The 25,193-nt window shown below is 54.3% G+C and overlaps 1 protein-coding gene across 2 annotated transcripts in view; it reads left to right on the plus strand.

Annotated features, from left to right (window-relative positions):
- Positions 1–3,181: 3,181 nt before the first annotated feature.
- Positions 3,182–25,193, plus strand: part of OPTC (opticin) — a 32,419-nt gene continuing 10,407 nt past the window's right edge. The window contains exons 1-9 of one of the 2 annotated variants that reach the window (XM_074977372.1): positions 3,182–4,029; positions 8,852–9,072; positions 11,990–12,107; positions 12,258–12,486; positions 14,486–14,630; positions 17,530–17,688; positions 19,654–19,856; positions 20,646–20,741; positions 21,311–22,489. In XM_074977372.1, the coding sequence (XP_074833473.1) occupies positions 3,806–4,029; positions 8,852–9,072; positions 11,990–12,107; positions 12,258–12,486; positions 14,486–14,630; positions 17,530–17,688; positions 19,654–19,856; positions 20,646–20,741; positions 21,311–21,481 (1,566 nt within the window). In that variant the 5' untranslated portion in view covers positions 3,182–3,805 and the 3' untranslated portion in view covers positions 21,482–22,489. Of the gene's footprint in view, positions 4,030–8,851; positions 9,073–11,989; positions 12,108–12,257; positions 12,487–14,485; positions 14,631–17,529; positions 17,689–19,653; positions 19,857–20,645; positions 20,742–21,310; positions 22,490–25,193 lie in introns of those variants that run through there. The other variant, XM_074977373.1, reaches the window with a different exon arrangement.

The raw sequence follows: 25,193 nt of genomic DNA on the forward strand, positions 1-25,193 counted from the left end.
GGCTGCATTCGTCCCATTTGGCTGAATCTGGCCTAAGCCATTTGTCGTATTTAGAGGTGTCAGGGTAGAGTAATGCTGGTGCATCGTGGGGATCCCTGCTTCGCATTCCGAGGTGTCAATCCGGGTTTAGTCCTGCAGGAGACAAGCTCATTGTAAGCCACGTTTACCCCCGGTGGTTCAGGTTGGAGCAGATTTTAGTGCAAGTGATGTTGTGACACCTGGAAACAGGCATGGATCTTTCTGGGGGTGGGATCAGAATGGGGGTGAGAAAGCAGGAGCCTCCCGGGGGACTTTGCATCAGAGTGAAATGCCCTCTGTCCCCCCTGCACTCCTGAAGCCCAAATGCAAGGGGAAAGAGATGGCGGAAGAAAGATGTGAAGAACAGAAGAAGCTGTCTAGCCCACTGGCATGGCTTGACTTCACTTCCCCTTGTCACTGCCTACTGCTGCTCTTCACGCCCATCCTCTGGAGTCCTCCAGAGTCCCATCTAAGGCGTCTATCGCCTTTCCTCAGGGCCTTCGCTCACCTTCCCCATCACTTATTCCCAATGCTTCCTGCCCGGTCTGTGGGAGAGCTCTGCTCAACGTTCCAGCTTGCCCCAGATGCCTCTGAGTTATCAAAGCAGCATGAAAAAGTCTTTCTTGGCTTTGTCGCTCCCTGTTCACTGACATCAAGCCTGAAGTCCCAAGGGCCGCTCTGCAGCTGGTGTAAATGGACTCTAGCTTCAATGGAGACGCACCCATGGGCACCACAGCTGAGAATGGTGTTCATCCTCTTTATCCCTGGAGACGCCATCCGCCTCTCTGCCTTTCCATGCAACTGATGCTGTGAGTACTGGTTTGATGGCACTTCTCCATTGCTATGTGGGCCTGCCCCCGCCCCATGCTCATGCTCTAGTCCAGAAGGTGTTTAACATGCGTCAGGCACAGAAGCACTGTAGTAGCGTTGCCTCAGCTTAGTATGCGACAGAATGAGATATGGGCAGAATGAGGTATTAATGTGTCCCCTGTGGTTTTGCTCATTGTGGGGTTTAGGTTTTCAGTGATTCCCCACCCACTTCCTCCACCAGCCTGCTGCTGGGTGACCCATGCTCAGCTCAACTCCTGAGGCCTGGTTCCTCTCTCCCGCAGACCAATCACTTTACACACCCCAGCAAGGATGCCACCTCTTTGGCCTGCTCACCTCAGTGACTCAGATCCCTCTGGGTGCCCATGATTTTCTCAGCCTCTAGTATTAGCCTCCTCTGCATGGTCGGTGGTCATTGTTCCAAGCATGCCCTGTCCAAAGGGTTCCATTCTGCTCTCCCTTGCCCTTGTGCAGCATGCTTGGACTTCGGCGGGACTCGGTGTGGGGTAACTGAGAGGAAATTTGGGCTTGGTGTCTGTAAGAAACTTCCTGAAGGCACGACCTCCACCTAACCCATGAACCCATTTGGGCTCCTCGGCTGTGTAGATCCTTGGTGGGTGTGAGCTGGCAAAGCTCCATGGACTTCTGTGCAGCTACGCTAGTGGAGGTTATTGATCCTTCCCCCTTCCTATTGGGATTGCCCGGGGCATACAGCCGCACTGCCTCCCTCTTTGTGAGTTGTGAGTCACAGGCTTCTGAGTATGGGATGTGGGTGTGATTGTGTGTCTCACTGTACTGCACATAGCAACACAACGCTTTATTTAGTTCCCTAGAAGCCTCCCTCTGTCCCCTCCTTCCGCAACCCTCTCACCCCTTTCTCTAGCTTTGGCATTGTTGGATAGGATGTGCCCATTACACTAATGCTTCTACCGTCTCCTATCTTCTCTTCTGCCTGCCTATCTTCTTGCTCTCCCTGTCTTGTTTCCTTTTGGCTCTCTCTCTAAGCCAGTATGTCATGTTGGAGATGCACAGATGGAACCCACTAGCCAACAGTAGACCTGCAAGATGCTCTTCCATCCCAAACATCCCACTGCAACTCTCCAAACAAACGGACTCGCATTTCCATCCATAGGCTTTGATCACATCTCCCCGGACATGCCCTCTGAACAAGGGCACTGGGTGTCCCCCTGGCGCTCCTGTTGGAGGTGCATGCTCAGTGTCAGATCATTTGAACACCAGTCTGGCATGAAACTCGCTCGCCCAGATTCAGATCTGAGTGACACTGGTAACCCCGTTGATCTCAGTGGAGTTGCTTTGGATTGACACCTGTGATGTGTAGATTGTGGTCTCCTGACCTCTCTTCTATGTTGCCTTGTGTTATGTTTCCTTTTCGGTTGCTTTACAGACCCAAACACCGCTGCCTGTTTAAAAAAAAAATGAGGAGCTTATTTTTTATTCTGCCCCACTTCTGATATGTATTGCTCCCTCTCCTTCGCCACAGCATACATAGGGTTTAGTTTCTTTCTGGTTGTCCGAGTTTATTCTGTGGGCCAATCAAGGCTCATTTTTCAAAGGGAAAAGCAAAAGAATTTGTTTTAAAGCAGTGTTTCAAAGCAACTGAACAAACCAGCAATTCTCTCTCTAAAGTTCCAGAAAAAATGAATGCTCCGTGAGAGGAGGAGGTTTCTAAAGATGCCAGTGGGAATTAGATATCCAGCTTCTGTTGCAAGTCGATGTCAGCCATCAATGAAAATCAGTGGGAACTAGATGACTTAACTTCCCTTTGTGCTTTTCAAAACCTACCTGCCAAGCTTCAGGGCTGAGCTCCCAGTAAGCATCAGAGAGATCATTAATCTCTCTGTGAACCCTGTGAAAACAGCCAATTTCAGGTTGATATTTTTGGTAAAACCCTTTCCTCCAAAGGTTCCTCAATGGGATTTATTGGGTTTGACAGGTTTCAATCTTAAACCCCGAAACCCTATGTATATATTTATATATCTATATGTGTATATATACCAGGGCATTGTACATGTATAGCTATATACATAAAGTAGCTCTCAACTCAATGGTATTTTCACTTCTCTCCTGTGGCAGTGAAAATAAAATGTTTCAAAAAGAAGCTGGAAGTGCAGCCAGGGAGTGCTGCCTAGGGACCCATTCGCAACTTATTTATTCGTTCCAAGGGTTCTCCGGGATGGTCCCCATCACATGGGCATCTGGGCACCACTATGAAATTCAGGGTCCAATTCTCTGCCGTGCTTCCCTCGGCTCTCTTTGGGCCATGCTGCCTGAGGGAAGGAAGAGAAATCAAACGCTAAGCCCAGCTGGAGATACGCCCCCAAGGTAAGGCAGTATAGGAGCTGTCATAGCCTAAGCAAACAAGCAAGGGAGGGAGGAGTGCGGGCAGAGCTTAATTTGCCCCAGAGATCCCTAGCTGGTGGCTGGGTCCTCTGGGCCAGGGGTGAGCAAATTTCTTACGTGGGGCCCCACTTTTCTTCCCGGCAGTTAGCAGCACAGCCCCCCCTCCACCTGGAACCTGTCTAATGTAATCCAAACCAATGGACATTTTGGGTATGTACATATGAAAAAACAAAAACAAAACCCTTCAGGCACGTGTCAGAAAATAAGTCTGTGGCGTGTAAAAACGTCATTAAGCAGTGTACAAATGTGAATAGCCCTACATAAAAACAGTCACAGATTTCAACATTTCTAATAAGAGGGAAGAGCCTGAGAGCCAGCAGCCGATTGTGCTGCGCCCCCTTAGGATATTTCATCCCACCCCGCACTCTGTGCACCTCGGCTCTGGGCCGCCCCACTGATGCAAATTGCAGCAGCCTCCCAGGCTGTTTTCAGCTGGGCCATCAAGGGGCAGAGAATCAATGAGTTGTAACCAGCTCCTGGATGGGCCCCTCTCTGCTGGGGCAAGTGGAGCATCTGAAATACGTTCATCGTCCGCCCCATGCTGCCAACAATCCCAGGGAAATTCAGGGCTTTTCAGCCTGGAAGCAAAGACTTCTACGACTCCAACAGAAGGACTCACTCTCTTCGGAGTCTGAAACCTCCGCCGATGGCAGAAGAGACGTGCTTTCTTGCCAGTTCGGGGTGCAAATCAGGGACGAGACTGTTCATGATCACGCCCTGTAGCGTGGATGGAGCGTTTGTGCAGGGAGCGTGCAGCCTGGGGTGAGTCTCTGTGTCTAGGAGGGGGTGGAGTGGGAGCGGGGCGGAGAGGTTGTGGCTGGATGTCTAGGTGCACAGCTCACAAATGAGATGGCTCTGGGAGGGAGGTGATTGTGATGCTGCATGTGTGGGGGGGCACATGCACGGGAACAGAACGGGTGTGGGCAGCAGTTTATCTCTGTGCCCATTGCTAGAAGCTCAAAGCGCACCCGAGATTGTCAGGGATGTATGACTCACACACGCGTGGGCAGGGGTTCGTGGGTGAGTGCGTGTGCTGGAACGCATGTGCCGAGGCGTGGTGCACGCTTCACGTGTGTGCCGGCAGGGTGCTGTGTCCATGTGTACACAGAGCGGGAGCAGGGAGCCAGCGAGCTCCCCGCTTATTGCAGCAGAATTAAATCAGAGCGTTTTGTATTGTGAGCAGCACATGAACCACATGCTCTCTGGGGGGTGTGTGTGAGAATTATCTTGCTACCTATCCAGACAGGGTAGCCCCATTTCCTGCAGGATATCAACACAACCAAAAAGAGGCAGGGAGGGGCGCAGTTATGTCTTACTCCTTCCCCCTGCAAACAGCAGCCTCTCTGGCCTCAGCTGCCAGCACTTGGGGTGGTAACTTGTGCACTCTCCAGGTGGCTACCAGGTATCAAGGGGCATGCAGGAGCTCTCCTAATGAGCCCTACTGGATTGCAGATGATCCAGGGGACATGGGCCCACCAGGGTGAGCAAAGCAAAGGCATTCCCAGCTGTACAGAGGGGGAAGGGGCCTTGTGTGCGTGGGGATTCAACGGTCGTACAAAGAGGAGGAGAGATGCTGAAATCTGGGCCCAGATCCAGAACAAGACTTAGTTACAAACTGTGTCTCCACTGCTCCTATGGGTAGAAGCACAAGCAGGGGGCTTTTCTGGCCCTGCAGAGCTAATCTGCAGCCCTGGGGGCTCACTGCAGTTATGTCTCACCAGTGTAACACGGGGGGGGGCGCAGTCAAGCAGCAGCTAATGGGGCCCAGGGGGAGAAATGGGCCTGGGCAGAGCCCTTTGGAAACGCTGTGGTGCACAACACAGCTACTGGGGGTTTGAATTCAGCCAGAATTCCTCTGAGGGGCTCTTGCTGCTTCCAGCCCACCTCCAGCTCAGCAATGGTTGAAAATCTTCCTGCTGCCAGGAAAAGGCTCCTACCTGGGGTTTCCTGGGCTGGAAGGGGTCAAGGAAAGAAAGTAAGGCCTACTGTCTGTCCTTAATGCCTGCTAGCACCCTTCCCTTAGCCAGGGCTGGCTACAGCAGCGATCCTGAGCTGCAAGTCGCTCTGGCCCAGCCGGCACTTCTCTCCTGACTTGGCGGTGAACTGATTCCGGTTCCTCTGGCGGGCGGTCATGTGCAGCACCCAGGTGACTCTGGAAAGCGGACAAATGCCGCAGGGCCCTTGGAAGGTGCAAAGATGCGGAGTCGGCTGGAGCACTCCTCTCCGGGCCATCACGCCACGCACATCACAGCGGCTAGCGAGTCTGCTCACAAGGGCTTCAAACAGCTTACTGCACTTGCCCGTGCCCAGCGAGGATGGGGCTGTGGGACACAGCTTGGCTTTTTCTTGGCACTTCCCCATCACTCCACCTCTGCCCATAGTTTGCTGTCAGGGTTCCCAGTAAGCTGAGCGTTTGGGCGGCCACCCAGGAGAGGTTCAGGTGCTGCCCAGTTGATGAGCAGAGCGCCCACAGCCAGCCGCATTTGTATTCTGGGTGGTTGCACTTCTCTCTGGCTCACGTTCCTATTTCTGTTGGTGGTGCACAACATGCCATGGTGCCCATAACAAAGTGGATTCTGCACATAGATGACAAAGATTCGAGGGAACCCTGCCTGCTATCCATAACCCTTTCCTCAGCAGGAGCCGAGGTCAGCCTCCAAACCGCCCTGCATGGGATGTGCTACAGCCAGCAGAGCGCACCCGGGTCCCTCCTTGCAGGGCCATGGGTTTTGAGCTCACAGGGCCATGTGTGCGGCTGGGGAGGCTGCGTGTTCTGCTGTGTACAGCAGTAGAATCTCCGTAGGCGGACGACTGTGTGGGACAAGGCTGTATGTGTGTGTGTGTGTGCGTGCATGCGTGTGTGTGTGTGTGTGTGTGTGCAAGAGCAGAAGCACTGTGTGCATGAAGGGATTGTGCGTGTAACTCTCTGCAGAGGGTTGCATATGTGTGATGAGCGTGTGTGTCAGGGAGGGCACATGTGAGGTCGTTTTAGAGGTGTGAGTACCAGGGGACTGGGCCCTACAGATGTAAAATGAACGCGCGTTCCGGAGGGGGTTGCACAATTAATGACCGCCCTCTGGCTCACGTTCTGGCTCCAGGCCCTGGCTCCCAGCAAGGGGCCTGTTTAGCACTGGGACCTGCGTGATCCAGCTATGTATCCTCCAAGAGGCAGTGACATTCAGTCCCTCTGACAGGCACGGGCGCTCTGAGGCTGTAGTGAACCGAAAGCATCCAGCGAAGACGTTATCCCTAGAGGGCCTCTCTGCAAGTCACGTGGCACAGAACTGACTCTCTGGTCATCTGCCACTGCGAGGGCTGGGTCAGGTCAGGGCCAAGGGGACTCGGCAGAGCTGTGTGTAGGGACCCAGGAGGAATCGCAGGAAAGCCAGAAGGTCAATAGATAGAGCTGTGGGCAGAGACCGCTGGCGGCATATGAAAGTGAGGTGGCGGACTAGGGTGGTGGGTTTCGGGAGTTAGCAGATGTGGGGAACCCCCCTCTATTCCTGCCGTGGATGGCAGGGGCTAAGGCTGGCAGGTCTGCCCCAGGGGTGGGAGTGGCTGTTAGCTGAGACTCTCAGGAGTGGGAAGCACTCCCACCTGCAGGCTGCGGGGGCAGTTTGTGGGCTGGGGGTGCAGAGCATGTGATACCAAAAAGGAGGTGCCTGGGTTCCCCTGTGGTTGAACGAAGTAGCTCCTGGGGAAGGGTTGCAGGGGATTGTGGTCCCCAGTCTTGGAGGCGGAGGGGAGAGGAGGCCAAAGCGGAAATAGATGGAGACCAGGTCTCTAATCATGGGGTGTGGATGAGGCGGGGAGGCCTGTCTACACGGTTTCTTTTTTTCTTTGAGAAACACCCTTTTTGCTGAAACGCCACCCCCAAGCATTCATACGCCCAAGCAGGATAATTCGAGAGAAAGAGGTTTTCCCCTTGAAATAATTACTCCAGCTCTGCAAACAACTTTTGCCAACTCCCCACCCCCCTCAAGGTCGAAAAGGTGTGTACGTGCTTGAGAGGGTCCCCTCCAGCCAATGGAGGAACAGCATTGATGGGCTCCAAACATGATCTCCTCCAGGAGGATGGGGGAGTTCTCAGGGCTCCAGAGGAGGGAACTGCCGATGGCTGTGTCCCTGACAGTGGCACACTGCATTTGTGCTCTGGACCACCTTGTAGGGCTGGTGGGGGGGGAAGGGGGACAGCACAGAAGAGACAACAGCTGCAGTCGGCGGGCGGCTTTCCTCAGGGGACCCTGTGTGTAGTGGGAAGGAAAGTGCAGGAGTATGGCCCTGAGCCCATCAGCCGCCTCCTCCTCCTCCGCTTCCCACCCTGCTTGGAGCCTTTCTCCTGAACCCCGGCAGGGGGAAGCGCTGACCAAGCCGTGGCTAAGCCTCATTCTCCAGTTGGTTGCCCAAGTCGCCTCTCATGCAATGGGCTCCTGGAGGCAGCTTAGGGCAGTCTCTCTGCTGGGGATGAAAACCTCGCCCAGCTGTGGAAGGGTCTCTCCAACCACTGGCTGCTAGTCTGGGCTAGGCAGTTCCAGCGTTAGCGCTGGGCGACAGCTGTTCCTGATTCTGAGCAGCCACTGGCGGGGCAGCCCTGTGGCTCCCTCCTCACCCCTGGGAGGATGGTGGAGTGTGCAGGGCACCCTTGACAGCCACTGCTGCGGCAGGCTCCAGTGAAGGCAGCAGGGAAGGCCTGCCTGGTGAATGCACTGCCACCCCTCTGCCCGGGGGGAAGGGGATATGGGGGTATTGACTGTGGCCATGAAAGAGGTCCCTGTCACACAGACATAGAAGAGTGGTTGTCCCACTCATGACATCAGCACTGTAGGCCCAGTGTCCACAACCAATGTGCCCCCCCCGCCACGTTTCCAAAGCAACGGTGCTGCTGGGGTGCAAGCTGGCACTTAGCCCTTGTGTGAAGGGGGACGGGGGTGGCTGCTTCCAGACGGAGCTTTGGCTGCAAAGGCAGAGTATTTTGTGAGGCATTGAATTTAAACAGCCACCCAGCTGCTGTGCTGTGGGCCCATCCTGGCCGTCCGGCAATCAGAACAAAGCCTGTGAGTGCCAGAAAAGGGACAGCTGTCGGCACTCAGCTAACAGGGACCCTCCAAAGAATAGGGGGTGACACCCACTAAAGAAGGATCTATTGAGGTACACTGGCTGGCCCCAAACCAGTGAGATCCTATGTCTTAAGGCACATTCCCCGCATCTCCTGCCCCTGTGACAATTTCACATGAACTACTAGACTATCAGTGGCCCAAAATGCATCCAAGCCCAGCCCAGACTAAGCCTCAGCCTTTCCCAACATGTGTGATCCCTATCTCCGCAGCATGGGGCATGTGGACGCTCCCTCTCCTGCTGGCCATGGCAGAACAACACGGCACCTCCTGCCAATGACCTCCCGTGGGAAAGCAGCCTTGGGTGGCATTCAGCCACTGGCACCAAGGAGAAGCAGTCAGTGGCTATCTGCTGCAGACCCCCGCGTGTGTTCCACGCAGCCCGGGAAGGGCCACAGCATGGGGACCACCGATGGGTAATTTCAGTGAGGCCTCTCTGATCCTCTGTCCTCCACTCCTGCATTACACAGGCCAGATCAAACTGGAAGTGCAGCCGAGCAGAGGGGTGATTATTCCAGATGTCACCTGCCGTTGTGGAAAGAGCTGCTGCCTGGGGATTGCTCGGTGAATGCTGCCCCTGCGGCTGGGGTTTTCACATGCCCTGCATGTGCATCTCATCACACCGTTCAGCTTCTTCCCACGTTGTCCTCCGTGAACCTCACGCACTGCATGACGCCTTCCCTAAACCAAGGTGAGACCTACCGGTCATCCACATGGGACCCATTCCCCATCAGCCCTCCCCTCAGCCTCTTCCCCACTTCGGGCCAGAGATGTACACCCCAGCTGCCCCAATCCACCCTCTCCCAGCCTCCTCCACACTCCTAGGACCAGAGACATACTCCCCACCTGCCCCTGCAATTCTTAAGCACGTGTCCCAGCACAGGCCCTGTGCAACCCAAAGACTGGTCCCGGGGCGAAGCTCTGGCCAGCTTTGGAGGGACCAGCCTTCGGCTTTGCGGGCATAAGTGGGGCACTGTGCAGTGAGCCCCCCAACCCACGCTGTAGCAATTGCAAACGGTCCTGCCTCCCTCTCTTCCAAGGAGCCTCCCCGTCTGTGCCAGGGGAAAAACAGCGCAGTCAGGCCCACCTCCCCATCCCCACATGCAGCCCCTAGGACTAGCCCAGCCCCTTGGAGGAATGCGGTAACTGACCCTGGCTAGTCCCCGACCCTCCGGGCACTCTGCCAGCAACACCATGGGAGTGGGAGCAGGTGACCGCTGGAATAATCATCCCCCTGATTGGCTGCACTCCCTGCTTATCCCCAGCACACTCCCACCCCCAACCAGGGCTGTCCTCCCTTCACCCTCATTAAAACCTCTACAGCCCTCTTGGTCCCAGCACAGAAGCCTTGCAGGAGCTGAGAGGCTGGCGCTGTTCCAGGGCAGACCCATGAACCAGGGGTACGTCTGTGGCCTGGGCTTTTCTTTCGCTCAGGGGCTTTCCTGCTCAGTTCAGAGGAGCTGTGGGGGTGGAGTGGGCTCCCGGGGGGCTTGTGCTGATGCAGAATGTACCAGAGCTGCTGCAGGGCACATGTCAAAGGCTTTTTTATTACTCCCCTAGTGCTGGGTTTGAGCTCTGGGAAAATAGCTGCGATTAAGGCCTGGAATCCTCACGTCAGGACCTCTGAAATTCAGCACAGGCTCTTATAGACTGGCGAGAGCCACACCATACACACGCGTGCGTGTTGTCATGGGGTTGTCGCCGGCATGTGTACGTGTGTGTGCAAATTGGCTGTTTTTGCCAGCGCACGGGCATCGGGACATTTGTGTGTGCGTCAGTTTGGAGGGCTGCACTGTGAGCCCATGTGGACGTGTTGGTTTGTGCGTGCGTGTGCTCGTGGGTTGCTGTACCCACGGGCCGAACACTGAGAGTCATGATCCGACTATGGACTGCTAGCCAAACTTTAGCTGCTTCGGAGTGCAAGGGAGCTAATCGAGGCTGGATTTCATCCTGCCCTCAAGTCTGTAGAATGACCCCTGGCCAGGACAGCCATGTGTTAGTGCAGCCTCTAGAGAGTCACCAACAACGCAGAGTGCAGTTCGATACCTCTGCTCTCTGAAGGCCTTCCTAGGCAGCTGTTTTCTGCTGCTTACCGGAACAGGTGTTTAAAATGGGTTTCCGGCCAGGTATCCACTGCTTGCCTTATTATTGCAACAGCTGGGCAAACTGAGCGGGCAGGTGGGCGTTTGTGTGTGCAGCTGGAACCATTGCCCACCTAACCGAAAATGTGGCCCACCGTGGGTGTATTCAGGGGAGAAGGACAGAATCCACAGCCGGGGTCAAGCTGTTTCACCCAGCTCTCCGCGCATGGAAACACTTTCCTGCAATTCACACAGCTCTTTGGCACACCGCAGTGCATGCACACCCATAAATGGAAGCTAATGGGTCAGGCCGGCCTTAGGCATAAGTGGAAGACACAGCTGCGTGGAGCTCCTGGCGCCCCATATTTAGTGGTGCCCTAGGCAGCTGAATGCTGTGTATGCCTATGGCCACCATCGCTGGGATGGGACACAAAGACCTGGGTGGCGCCCAACCATGTGAGCTCTTCTGGGCCCAGCTGGGGATGCAGGGGTCTCTGGGAAGCCTGTAGCACTAGTTGTCTCTGCTCCTAATGTGTCCTGCCCGTGCTGGCAGCTGGGTATACCCTCCACCCACCCTTCTCTGTAGCCCCCCAGCGCTGCACCTTCTGTGGCTCTCCCCAGCCTTGCCCTGCAGTGCTTTAAACCGGCTGCCTCTGCAGGCACAGAAGCAAGCCTTGGTTGCTGGAGAGAACAAATGCACTCTGCCTGCTGCCCCAGAGGGAAGCTTTACTCTCCATTTCGTTTCAAGCTGTTTCATGCCTGGGTGCCCTGCTGCCAGGGGAGAGGCCTGGAGCTTCCATACGGAGCGTCACCTCCTGCTCAATGCCAGTGTGAGCTATACAAAGAACAGGCTGGCAGGGGGTGGGGGTTGGGTGCTCAGCCCTTCTGCATAGTTGGGCCCATCTGCCGCCCGGTGAGAGCGGAGTGTTTCTGCAAACCCAGCCATCCTAGCAGAGTCTGTGGGAGCGGAGCCCTTAGAAACCTGAGCCGGGCTAGCTCTCTGACCTTGCCTGTGCCGCACCAGGGAGGGTGCCAGACAAAGGTTTGCAAAACCTTCCAATGTTTCAAGGTTATAGTTTACAAATGGGAAGAGCGTGTCCTCTGCTCACATCCCTGGCAGAGCTCCACTGCCCGGGCAGTATTCCCTGCTGGAGGATGCCTGGAAAACCCATGCGCCTCAGTCCGGAGAGAAGATCGCTCCTGCCATTGCATCCCTGGCTCCCCTGGGCCCAACGCAACGCATTGCAAATCTGGGATGTTCCCAGCTCTGCTGTACTAGTCCTACCCCTATTCCCTGTAAGCTGAGCACTTGGGCGGATGCTCAGAAGAGATTCAGGTGCTGCCCAGCTGATTAGCAGAGCATCAGCCAGCCGCATGGGTTTCTACTGGTGGTACACATGCCTTGGTGCACATAACAAAATTTATTCTGCCCACGGATGGAAAAAAACTAGAGGGACCCCTGCTCCTACCCCACCCTGAGCAGCTCTGCTCATTCCCCTCACTCCTGGCTTGCTGTACTCCTTGCAGGTCCAGTCCTGGGTTCCCCGTACTTGGCTCTGCTGATGCATTTCACTCCCTGCCAGGTGCACCCCCTTGTGCTGAGTTCCCTGCACCATCCCACCAGTATGGCTTCATCCTTGGGCAGGTATTCCTGGGGGATCAGAGCCCTGTGCTGTGCAGGCAGGGCACACCCAGCAGCCCCCACAGACCTGAGCTCAGCCCTGCAAGTGGCTGAACTGAGCTGAGCCACTCAATGGTGACAAAACCCCTCCATTGCTTCCCTGTTGCTGCACAGGAGCGGGATGCAGATCTTAACCTGGCTGGGGGTCACAGCCCTGGCCCTGGCCTTGGCTGCACCCCCTAAAGAGGGAGGTGAGAAGGAAAAAGAGAAGCCCGGAACTGATGTTGCAACCTATGATGACTTGGACCTGCCCAGCTACCTCCTCAACCTAGACAACTACGACGAGATCTTTGACCCGAGTTTCTATGAAGAGATTTACGACTATAGGGACCCAGTACCCCAGGTAAGAGGGAAGCAGCAGTCACTGGGAACATCTCCCAACTCTTCTCCAGGCACCTGCCGGGAAGTCTGAGGCAGGTCCTTTCTCTAGGATCCCAGGATATCTGCACTGCAACCCCAGCTGAGCCAGGCAACCCTCCTGCTTCCAGTCTGTCCAGGGTGGGGCGTTCTGGCCCCTTTTCCACCCTTGGCATTTGGAACACTCCTCTCCAAGGGGCTTCCCTGGTACTGTTTGCAAGCTCTGAAGAAGGGAGTTCATCGAGTCCCAGGTTATAATGTCAGAGGGGATCCTCACGGACGTCTAGTCTGATCTCCCAGTCGGCTGGCTTACCAGCAGCCTTATAGGATCTAGATGGAAACAGAGGTCTAACACTGTAATCCCACCAGGTAAATCAAGAGGGAGCTGGTCTAAAGCCCTGAGTTAGGAGGGAGAACCAGCTTTCTCCTAACACTTAGCACTGTGGTCACCAGGGGTATGTCCACACTACAGAGTCATTCCAGAATAGCTTATTCTGGAGTTATTATTCCAAAATAAACTGTTCCAGAATAACACATCCACACTACTGGAGAGCCCCAAAATAAGCAAAACTTCTTCTGAAATAGTGTCCAGACGCAATAGAGCCTATTTAGAGCACTGCTTCCGGGGCTCTAATCTGAAATACTATGTCCACACAGCAGTTTTATTTCAAAATAAGCTATTCCGGAATATTTTATTTCCACATAGCCCCTAGTCCTTGTCTACACAGCCCCTATTCCAAAATCTGTATTTCGGAATAGGTGCGAGTCCTCGTAGATCGAGGTTTATCCCATTCTAAATAAACCGTCTGCTATTTCATATGATTTTGAAATGGTGGTTGTGTTGCGTAGATGCTCACAAAGTTATTTCGGAAGAGCAGCCATTATTCCAAAATAACTTGGCTGCGTAGACACGCCCTAGGAGACAGCAGTAATCCTACAGCTGGTTACTAGCTCTGCCAATGACCTATTGGATGGCCCTGGGCATGTCACATAACCTCCTCATGCCTCAGCTTGCCCCTGTGTTGTCTGCAAATAGCCATGGTCATAGGGGCTGTGAGGCTTCATTTTCAAGCATCCTTGGTTGGAAGAGGTTGTGGAGGAGCAAAGACGGGGGTTTGGCAAAGCTCCAGGGCAGTCTGCGCCACAGTAGGGGAGCTCACCGAGTCGTAAATCCTCGAGCTGGGATCTCCGCCGGCAGCTTCCCCATGGCCACCAAGAGAGCTCTGCAGAGTGACCCCCGCTGAGGCGCTGACCTGCCCCCGGCGTGTTCATTTGCCTGCAAGTTTCTCCTCTCCCTGCCCGGTGCTGCTGTGCCCCATTGCTGGCAGCTGGCAGACGACCAGGGCACCCTGCTGCCTCACAGGGGGTGGCTGCATGACAGCAGGGGTGCAGTCGCTCCAGCACGCAGCAGTTGACCTGGCTCTGGCTGCAGCTGGCCACAAAACTCCCACTGATGTCACTGAGCAGATCCGTGGGGGCAAAATCAGGGCTGGGTCTAAGCTGAGGACGTGTGCACCTCCATCCGGAGAGTGATACCTGCCTGTTAGCCATCCCCTTGTCCAGCTCTAACCTGCCCTCCTCCGCTCTGCCCTGGGCTCACAGCCCGTCCGGCACGTGGGCAGCCGCAGAGCAGACGCGCCATGTGCCTATGAGACGTGACAGGTAAGGCTGTTACCTGGAACACGCTGTGTCACCTGTCAGCCCTAATTCTGTGAACCCTCCTCAGGTACCTTGTGCAGCGGAGGGGCTTAGGCTGAACCTAAGGGAGTGAGGTACATTCCAATGGGCTCAGGCACCTGCCTACCCTTGATGTTGGCTATTTCAGGCATCTCACAGTTGTATGGTGCCCTCCTGTCCTTCCCTCCCAGGGGAAGTGTGGGGTGCACAAGGCAAGGGAGGAGTCCGGGACCGGTCAAGGCTATGACATGAGTGCAGCTGCACAGCCTGTGCTTGGTGCCATCACACGCCTTGTTTTGTGTCTGCAGGTTGAGGTTGGTACATTGGCTTCTCCAACCAGGCATCTAGAGAGCGTCGGGAGCACGAGAGCCATGCTGACCGATGCACCCACCAGGCCGCCCTCGACCTCCCCGCCTCTCGGGCCAGGTCTGCTTGGGTCCATAATCAAACAGGGTGAGTGAGGACCAGCCCTCATCATCTCTCATTACTGGATAATGATGCACTGGGTGGGAGGTTTGCTTGCCGGAGATGAAGCTGAACGGGTCATCAAAGGCCATGGTCATATGGAACGAGTCTCCCTCAGCATGGGGTGAAGGGTACAGAGAAAGTCTCTCCCAGGATGGGGCAAGGGGGCTTTGGAACTGAGCTGGAGGTTCTCCCTTCGCAGTGAGGTTAGGGCAGGAATCTTGGAGGCCTTTATCCCACAGCTAGAGCCATCCCAGCATGGGACAGAGGGGCTAATGGGATGAGAGGTAAGCTGGGAGCTAAGAGGAGCTGGAGGAAGAATACAAAGGTGAGCAGATAAGCCTCCGTCACCGTGGGGGGCAGCTTGCAGCTCGCAGGCCACATGTGGCCCATCAGGGTGCTGTGTGTGGCCAGGGAGACATTTTGTTTGCTGTGGGCTGCCAGATTCCACTGGTTTCCATCCATGTCATTTTTTCCCTGCTGGTATTACTAAAGTGACACATACGTAAAGCCAGCAATGTGTGTGGTGATTGTACACAGCATTAACTGTAAGAGCCACCATTCAGTCGGCACACCTCGCAAATTCTAGGTTCAGTCGGCCCTCGATATAAATCACTCTGCTATAAGTTGTTTCGCGCTTAAACCATTGAGACATTGAGGAAAATGACATAAAGATCGCTCAAACTTCAGTTGTTACAGCAGTTAGAAAACAGAGCATTTGCATACCCTCCCAGCATTCTTTGCGACTCTCCTCTGCCTCATACTGCGCATGGGATAAAAATGGTTTAAAAATGTACTTTGGGTTAGTATCATTTCTTTAAATGTTGCTTAAAATGCTTTAAATGTCTGGCACGGTAAGGTCCAGTGGGGTTTAAATGGTCACACAGGCAAAAATCAGGCTCGCACAGTCCTTGTTCTGCTCTATTTATATTATTTTGAGGGGTGGGGGGAATTCCTCATTATACGTCATTTCGCTTTGTCCGAACCGTACAGTCCCTATCCCCAGTGTATGTCGAGGACCTCGTGTATGCAAATGCTGTTAGCAAAATGACCCTATACTGGGAGAGCATCTTGGTTTTGACAGTCTTGCAGCCCACAGAGATAAAGGGGGGCCACTTATGTAGCCCACTCACTAGCCTGGGTTTGCCATCGTTGCCCTGCCAGGAGCCAAGCCGTTGCCTTGCCTGATGAATGTGGCAAGGTGTCTCCCATTTCCATCTGCAGGCAGGAGGCTTTCAGAAAAGAATCAATCTCCCGCACCAAGATCGCCAGCAAAGCAGCGACACTTTAAGGAGCAGCCACGTTGCGACAGTCGGGTGGAGCAGCAACTAGATTAGTGACAATTAAAATCCTGTTAGGAGGAAGAAAGATCTTGATTCATTTTCTGTCCCTCGAAACTTGCCCACATTCAGGAGCAGGCTTGGGAAAGTGCTGCCTTTCTGCTCTGAATCCCCCTGGTGAGGGATGTGGATTCTTGCACACGCTGGGGGGTGTGGGTAGAAGAAGGAAAGAGAGGAAAAACCAAACACACTTGCCCTGCGCAGTTTTAATTGGTGACAGAAATCTTGTCACGCCACCACTTTGCCTGGCTGAGCAGGGTCTAGGTCCAGACGTAGGGGAATGAGAGGGTTGAGTGATGCAAGCTGTTGCCTTTAGTTTAGTTTCTGTTGGTGCAGAAGGGCCAAGCAGCTCCCTGGGGTTCCGCTGCTGTGTTTGGCAGAGCTGCACCCCGGGGAGAGATTCGGCTTGAGATGATTTGTTTTTAAGCAGCTCTTTGGGCTGATTGGTCCTGGCATTCTGCTGGATTCGATTTGGGCTCGTTTTTCTTTCCTTTGAATTTAGCGCTGGGTGGAAGGAATTGGGCTGACAGCCCTGGTAACTTAAGTCCTCGGTGTATCACATAGCTGTCCGGCTGCCCTCCCCTGGTATGCTCTGACCCTCTCTGCAGTGCACGGTCACCCCACCTTTACTTGCAAGCAGAGGGTTAAGTCCCAGAAATGAAACTTCTGAGCCCAAAACAGACTCTGAGTTTTAAGCACCAGCACAGCCTGGGTAACAGCACAGCCCCTACTGAACACCCAGCATCCAGGCCTGAATGCGTGGGGCTGAACTTTCCGGTGACTGTTCCACGGTTCTGGGCAGGGATTGGGAAAGGGGGCTTCTTAGGCTTCGGCTCTGCACTGCTGGTTGATCTGGGGACACCAGAAATTCTGGGTGTTCAGCGCCTGGGCTTAAGTGTGGGTCCATCTCAGAAAGATTCCTGAGCCCGAGCTAGTCTTATAATGCACGTAGGGTGTCTAGCAGTGCTCCCTGTAAGCTGAGCACTTGGGCAGCCACCCAGGAAAGGTTCAGGTGCTGCCCAGCTGATTAGCAGAGCGCCCACAGCCGGCAGTCTGTGTTTCTACTGGTGGTGCACATTTGCACAAGCCTTGGCACACATAACAAAATTTATTTCACCCACGGATGGAAAAAATTAGAGGGCACCCTGGTGATCAGAAAGCACAGGTGAAAAATCAGGACACGTGGTTGCTGGGGTCAGGGCAGAGTTGCGCATATAAAACAAAGTCCCTGATACTGAGCCACCTGGAACCACTAGCTGAATGTGGTCTGGCCTCTGGGTTTGCAATGAATCCCAGAGGCTGGGGAGTTTAAAAGGGCTCCAGCTCCTGTTGAGAACATTCCCGAGAGCTGTGCTCCTAACCTACAGCGTGGGGTCATGGGGCAAATCCTCCACTGGGATAAGCCGCAGTCCCACGGTCTTCAATGGAGCTAGGCCAGCTGGGGATCAGAGCCCCCATCCTCTCTGAAAGCGGCAGTCAGGGGTTATGTTTAATACCCACAAGTCCCGATCACTGCTGGCTGACCGCACTGTCTCCCCCTGCCACAGGTCTGCCCACCTGCCTGGTCTGTGTGTGTCTTGGCACCTCCGTGTACTGCGATGATGCTGACCTGGAACAGATCCCGCCACTGCCTCTGGAAACCACCTACCTCTACGCCCGCTTCAACCACATCAGCCACATCCGAGTCAGCGACTTCGCCAGGCTGAGTATGCAGAGCCCCTCCCCCATGTAGGGTGGCATCCCTGTGTCACTATGCCCTGCTGTGGGCCACGGGGCTGGGGGAAATGTAGCCCCCCACCCACTGCAGAGCTGGCTGAGGGAAGAGGGTGCCCCTTCCTGTGCTGGTCAGCATCCTGTTCAGCTGTCATGCTAGATCCTGCTCTGGATTCAAACCACAGCAGAGCCCAGATCCAGTCTGACACTGCACCCTCCCTGGGCAGGTTTACACTCCCCACCCCAACCCACCATGTAGCCACAGCGGAGGGCTCAGACCCACTCTCTGGGCACCAGATCCAACTGCAGGTGTAAGCAAATGCCACAGCCCATGGCAGCAATGGGGGGCCAGGCCTGTGGATACCAGGGCTGGCTTTGGCCCTGAGCCCTGGGCACACACGCCACGTCAGCAGTTCATCCCTATGCCTCTATACAATTTAGATTACGGCTTCAGCCTCCCTGCTGAGAGGTGTGTAAGGGCACCAGTGGGGAGGCAGAGGCGGGAACATGGCTGTATTACTCATGCCTGACCCCAACCACTGCACCCACCAGAGCCGAGCACAGCAGCAGGGAGCCAACAGCCAGCTGTTCCCAGCCAGGTGAATGGGTATGCTGATCACGGCAATGTAGCAATGCTGGTCTTTACTAAATTCCTTGGACCATTGCTTCCTGTCTGCTCCAGGCACTTGAGGAGGGCAGGGCGTAAAATCGCTGGTTGTAATGTAGTAACTTTGCAGGGCTCATCGATTTTTAGAGATGGTTTTGTCCCTGCTCATCTGCTGCAGGGGGTGAGCTCAAGACCTGCAATGAGTGCCGGTGCGGGCTGCGGAAACGGGGTGTGTCCAGCACACACAGGGCTTACAGTCTGGTTCGGTGGCTCTCAGCATCCCCACTTTGCAAACTGTTTGCACACCAATGTTCCTGCTAATCTTTCCATCCATGGGTGGAATAAGTTTTCTCCACATGCACTGAGGCGTGTGCAGACGTGCCGCACCAGGAGAAGCACAAACCTAGCTGTGGGCACTCGCTCATCAGCTGGGCAGCCTTGGACTCTCTCCTGAGCAGCCGCACAAGTGCACTGGGGAGCACGCTGAAAGCTTGTGCAGCGTGTGAATCTGTTGCGTGCTTGTTTGAGCTCAAACTGGGGGTGTTAGTTTTGCACCCGCATGGTTAAAACCCAAAGGAAACGATCATTCCTTCACACCCATGAAACAAACTGTGGGGTTTGCTCAGCTCTGGAAATCTCCTACCAGGGTCCCTCTAGAGGCAGGACGTGGGTGTTGCGGAGTCTTCCCCCCCCCACATCCCATCCTGCCTTGGCTGGCTGAAATAGGAGCCCTGTGGCTTTAAAACCCTTCTCTCCTGCAGGAAGGCATTGCACCTGGTGCTGGGTAATGGAATGGACCCTGCCAAGGCAGATGGAGCCTTAAGTTTGCAGGACCAGCCAGAGAGCTGCTAGCTGGGGCTTGCGGAGGAGCTCAACACAGTAGATGCTGTTAAAGCAGGAACTGCTGGGTGGGTGGGGGCTGAGTAGGTTTGAAAACCCTGCCTTGGCTTAGGCCCTGAAATGGACACTGAGCTGCTCTGAGAGCCTGTCCGGAGAGGGGACGCTGAGGGCTTGGAAAGCTGTCCCTGGGAGGAATAACAACAAAGCCATCAAGGCACTGGACATTTCTGTGGCAGCTGCACGCCGCTGCCATAGTCAAGGTATTGGGCTGCTGTGCTAGGTAACGAGATGATGCTTAGCTGGCGTAGGTTGGCATTGTTCCATTGAGTTCATGGAGCATTGTTCATTGATGCCAGCCGAGGGCCTGGGTCATTCTCGTTCTGTTTTCCGGAATGCCAGCCTTTCCTCCTAGGGGTTTGCCCAGGCCTAGCCCCTAGCCATTGCCCAGCACTGCTGTGAGCGTTGGCAGAGGTTTGTGACTATGGACTCTCTCTCCTCTCCCCCACACCAGAGAAGCTGAAGCGGATTGACCTGACTAGCAATGCCATCTCCTGGGTGGACAAGGACTCCTTCCGGCAGCTGGGTGCCCTGCAGGAGCTCATCCTCGCTGAGAACAGGCTTCCCTTGCTGCCCGCCTTGCCCAGCAGCATTGTGAGTCTGGATGCCCGGCTCAACAGGATCCGGAGCTCCGGGATCAGACCTGAAGCCTTCCTGGTGAGTCTGTGCCCCATGGCTGGTGGCAGCCCAGTGTTCTGAAAGGGGTCCCCACGTTTCATGGCTTATCCACACTCCAGGCTGTGTCTTTTGGGGTAGCTGTGCATTGCAAAGTAAGTCCAGGGTTTGAACTCAGGCTCAAAGCTGCCCCAGTCCAGCCTCCCATCTCCACACAAATGGCACTGCCCCAGGGCTTGAGCCCAGGCACCACAACTGCATGGGGTGGAAGACCTGAGTCAAACTGGAACGTGGAGTTAACCCCTTCTTGCTTTGCAGAGTCCATCTTTGTTCTCCGGACAGACAAGTTTTCCCAGATTGGCTCAAGCGCACAGACTGATGTAGAGACTCTGCAGTTCAGAGGGGAACCCAGAGCTCAACAGTTCCAAACCTGGGTTACAAATGAGTGTAGATGCTGCAGGCCCAGGGCTAAACCCAGTGGCTACTAACTTGAGTTCTGTTATGCTGGGGCTTACTGTACCCTTAGTCAAGCCAACCCCCATGCAGGGCTCTCTGGTGCTGAGTCCTGCCCAGAGGATTAACCCAGATGTTCTGTGTGGAGAAGCTGACCAGGGCTCGGAACACCCAAAGCCCCACGTGCTCCCCCGGCTGTCCCCATGTTTGCTGGGATGGGACAGTCCCCGGGGAGCACAAGAGCAGCACGACCCCTTCAGCAAAGATGCGAGTTCCACCCGCAGAGCTGAGCCATGGGGCATTCGTTCCAGACTCTCGGCCAGACCGGGTGAGGGGCTGGGCAGGGCCAGGCTGATGCAGGTGTCTGTATCTCTGCAGGAGCTGAAGAAGCTGCAGTTCCTCTACCTGTCGGATAACAAACTGGACTATATCCCAGTGCCCCTGCCTGAGGGCCTGCGGGCCCTGCACCTGCAGGTGAGACCGTGCCTGGGTCAGGCAAAGGGACCCAGCCAGGGTGGTGATGGGTCTTTGAAGACACAGGCACCCTTAGAGTTTGCATTTGCTGCCCTTGCAGGCGAGGGATGGAGCCCTCTGGCTAGGCACAGGTACAAGGCATGGTGGGTGCTGGACAGCATCCTCTTTCTCACATAGCCCCAGTCCTATGGGCCCCTGCATAGCTCTCGCAGTGCCCTGACTTTCTCCTGCTCCCCATAGCTAGACCAATGCTGGCTCCCCCTGTTCACACCCAGCTCTGCCAGCGCCCCTCAGTCCGGACTGGTAGCCCTGTTGTATTCCAGGTCTAGCGCAATCTCACTGTTGTTCTGGTGTTGGAGCCACCTGTCAATGGTCTCACACTGGCCAGAGGTTGAGAGATGTATCCATGAAGATGTGGGGTAAGACCCCGCCCAGTTCATTACACCTGTGGGCCAAATCTAGTTGGAGGCCCAGAAGCAAAGGCTCATTCTAGTCAAGGACAATCTGTGCCCAAGACCACCACCCCGCCGCCATTTAATTTTGACTTTGTGCTTTGCCTCCCCAACTAGAACAACAACATCCAGACCCTGCATGTAGACACATTCTGTGACAGCCAGGACCACAGCCACATCCGATGGGCCCTAGAGGACATCCGCCTGGATGGCAACCCCATCAACCTGAGCCTCTTCCCCGACGCCTACTTCTGTCTGCCCCGGATACCCACTGGCCACTTCTACTGAGCCCACGAGAGCCACTCTCAGGAGTAGGCCTCCCTGGGTCCCAAGTTCAGATCTCCAACCCTGGCTGTCCTCTTAGGCATCTGGTATTTGCCCTTTTCCTTTCTCCTTTCAGCTCCACTGGTCTTGTCTGGACTGGGGTGTAAGGTACAGCGTTGGTATGTAGGAACTAACATGGGTTAGAAGTCTAGGTATGCTCAGGATACCGCATCATATGCTAAAATGTCTGCGGGATTCTGAAAGAAAGGACCCTGCTGAGTTCTCAGTCCATGGTGCCTGCATGAAGGAAAACCCAGGCCCAGAATAGCGCTAATAAAATGTAAAAAGGTTAAGAACTCATTCTGTGGATTGTTTAAAACAGAATAACCAGGACCTCCCCACTCCCAAATCAGCATGGCATGGCATCTGCTCTCTGAGCAGAGTGGTGGGCAAAAGTTTCAGGGAACAAACCCTCTCCCTGCTGTAGGTCCAGTCCTGGATTCCCTCCTAGCTTGGCCTTGGTCAGATGAATTCTGCCTGCATTTCTAAGCATATGCCCAGCATTGTCCAAAGCTTATGTCTCAATGCTGATCCAAAGAGTCAGGGAGAGAGTTTTGAGGCTTTTGAAAGAGACCTGACCCATTTCAGTGCATTTGAAATCGGAAGGGAACTCTCCACCTGGGGAGCCCTTAAAATGGAGCTCATTCATCATCTGTATTTTTATACATGTGCACAGTGTTCCCTTTAAGCTGAAAGCTTGGCCGGCCACCCAAGACAGGTTCAAATGCTGCCCAGCTGATATGTAGTGCCCGCACCAGAAGGGTGTGTTTCTACCAGTGGTGCACGTCTGCACATGCCTCAGTGCACAGAACTAAATTTATTCCATACGTGGATGGAAAAAATTAGAGGGAACGTCGCATGTGTAGTAAGCACATGGCATGCGAAGAAGACAGCATGCACATGGAGAATCCACAACCCTGAACGGAAACCGCTGAGTTCAGCTTTCATCCTCCAGGGCAGGGAGGGAAGTTGGTAAGTAAAAACCTTATGGCACGCTCTCGGTTTTTGAAAATTCGACCCGTCACATTGTCGCTCCCGACCCTTTTCATTTGTGTGTGCAAAACACGTGCACCAGATGTGACAGTGCCTGAGGCATGCACAAACACGCCTGTTCGCGCAGTTCAGCTGTGGCTTGTTTAAAGCTTGCTCATTAGATACATTTTTTTTTAATTGCATGTACAAACATATTGTTTTGCACTTATAAATGGCCCGAAGGGAGATGCAAGGGGGATGGCTTTGTTTATACAAATCCCCCTCAGCTGCATTCTTATTACGTAACACAAACCAGGGTGTTCAGATCTGAGTCCTGTTTGGACACCCCCAGGTAAAAGAGGAACTTTGGGAGAAAAAGAGAACAGCAGCCATTCCTCCAAATGCCAGATTATGCTGTCATGCCATGCAAATGCTCTGAAAACATCTAGCCATGGAGCTAACTTTCAGGGAGGGGGCGGGGTAGCTGGGTTAGTATATTTCAGCAAAAACAACAAGGAGTCTTGTGGCATCTTAAAAGCTAACATTTATCTGGGCACCAGCTTCCATGGGCAGGAGCTCACTTCGTCAGAAGCATGAAGTGGAAACTACTGTTTGGCAGCAATATACACCCAGATGCAAAGATGGGTGTATTACGTTACTATGCGGAGGGCCAAAGCTAATGAGGCTAATTCAGTTGAAGCGGGACATGGCCCACTCCCAACAGTTGGTGAAAATACCAATACAGGAGAAAAATTATTTTGTGTAGTGAACTAGCCATTTCCCGCCTCTACTTAGTCCCAGTCTGATAGGGCCAAGTTTGCATATGAATTCCAGCTCTGCCATTTCATGCTGCAGTCTGGTTTTGAATTTTTTTTTCTTCCCCTTAAGTACGTCAACGTTCAAAAAGTCTGTTACGGAGTGTCCCAGGAGGGAGAAGTGCTCTGGTTTAGCTCGGAGCCAGTTCTGGGTTTTGTTTAGCACTCATTGCCGTAATATCTAAGCGCTGTCCTTAAGTACCTTGTATATTACTTGGTTTTGTAGCCAAGGAGTGAATAGAGGGGCCAGTGAGGCTCCAATCCAGTGCAAAGGGAATTATTTTCTCCAGCTTTCCCTTTCGCCCCACTAGAGGGTGCAATAGAATGTGTGTCAAAACCCACCATCCCTGTGCCTTGCTGGACTAATCTCTGCTCCTGTCTCCCTTCTGCTTTTCCTTATCACTTCAGTCCATTTGGGGCTATTAAGTTCAGGACAGGCAGGTGGGCACCAGCTCACCCAACTCATTGGTTTAGACAAAGTCCTACCTGCTGGTTGCTGGGAAACCCCACAGCAGCTCTCGTGGACCATGTGTTCGGGGTGGCTGAGGATGGAAGCAGATTGGGTGGGTGGCAGGCCCGGGGGCAGTGGGGAGAAGAGAGCTGAAGGCACAGAGGAGCGTTCCCAGTTGCAGGTACTAACCATTCCCCGGCTGCCTCTCCCAGAACAGCCTGGTGGGATGAGTGGGGGAGGCACATAGGACTCCAAGGGCTGGCACCAAGCCACCTGCCACAGACAAGTGATACCAGCAGCACTAAACAAATCTCACATGCCCTAGGACAGCCAAGCCCAGCAAACTGTCCCTTCTAAAATCAGACATCAGTGGGAAGCAGCTTCTCCCACCCGGGCCCAGCCACGAGAGGGGGGCATGCCAGATAAAGGCAGTGCCTTACGCAGAGCATGCTGGGCAGTGGACCGAACAGGGCTTTACCAACACCTGGGCTGGTTACCTGCTGCCCCTGGGGGATTCTGCTCACCTCTCTTTACAAGGCCACCTGTTGACAGGCAGGGACAGTGGTTCATTTGAGGCTGAAGCTCCCTGCCTCTGGATGCACCTTGGCCGGAGCACCACGTTCAGCTCAGCTGCAGTGTGAGCTGCTGGCAGTTGGGGCTGGGTGCGTTTGCAAGCAGCAGAGGGCAGTAAGGCAGTGGCCCAGTGTCTGCCCCAGAGAGAAATTGCTGCGGAATCAGGCAGAAAGGACCAGCAGGGTCTGATGAAAGATGGTGGGAAAACACCACTGGGAGTCTAAACACTTCTTAAGACAGGGTGCTGCACTGGCCATCACTTGTTGTCCACAGCTCCAATGTAGCTCCCCCATGCACAACGCCACCCTGCCCATTGCAGCCATGGAGCCAGCTGGTTACTAGTCTTAGCTACGCTTTCATGCATGTCAACAGCATCCGTCCTCCAGGCAAGGACCTCCCCATCGTACAGCCTTGGAGACCATAGACCCAAGGACTGCCACAGAGCTCCACAGCAGATGAACTGACCCAGCCGTACTGGGTCCTGTCTAGCGCAATAGTGTGTCTTCAACAGTGGCCAGAGACTATGGAGGGCAGGACCAAAAGAGGGCAATTCTGTAATGATCCCTTGGCATCCTGTCCCAGCATCTAGCAACCAGAGCGTAGAGTCAGGGCCCTGAGCCTCTTGGTAATAGCTTGTCTGCCATGTATGTGCAATTCAGTTCCTTCCACCAGATGAGGGGATTGCAGCAGGATGCTGCCTCAGATTTTTCTCGTGGAAGTTATTTCCGCCTTAGTTCAGTCAAGAGATGAGTTTAGGAAGCTGTTGATTGGCCAAGGTGGGTAGGATCCTCTTGAAGGCTGTTGAAGAGCCTGGTTCAATTTCTTCTTCCTAATAAAGAGAGTGGCATTGAATAGGAAGCTCAAG

Source organism: Carettochelys insculpta, chromosome 26 (assembly GCF_033958435.1).
Source record: "Carettochelys insculpta isolate YL-2023 chromosome 26, ASM3395843v1, whole genome shotgun sequence".
NCBI classification, from domain to species: domain Eukaryota; kingdom Metazoa; phylum Chordata; order Testudines; family Carettochelyidae; genus Carettochelys; species Carettochelys insculpta.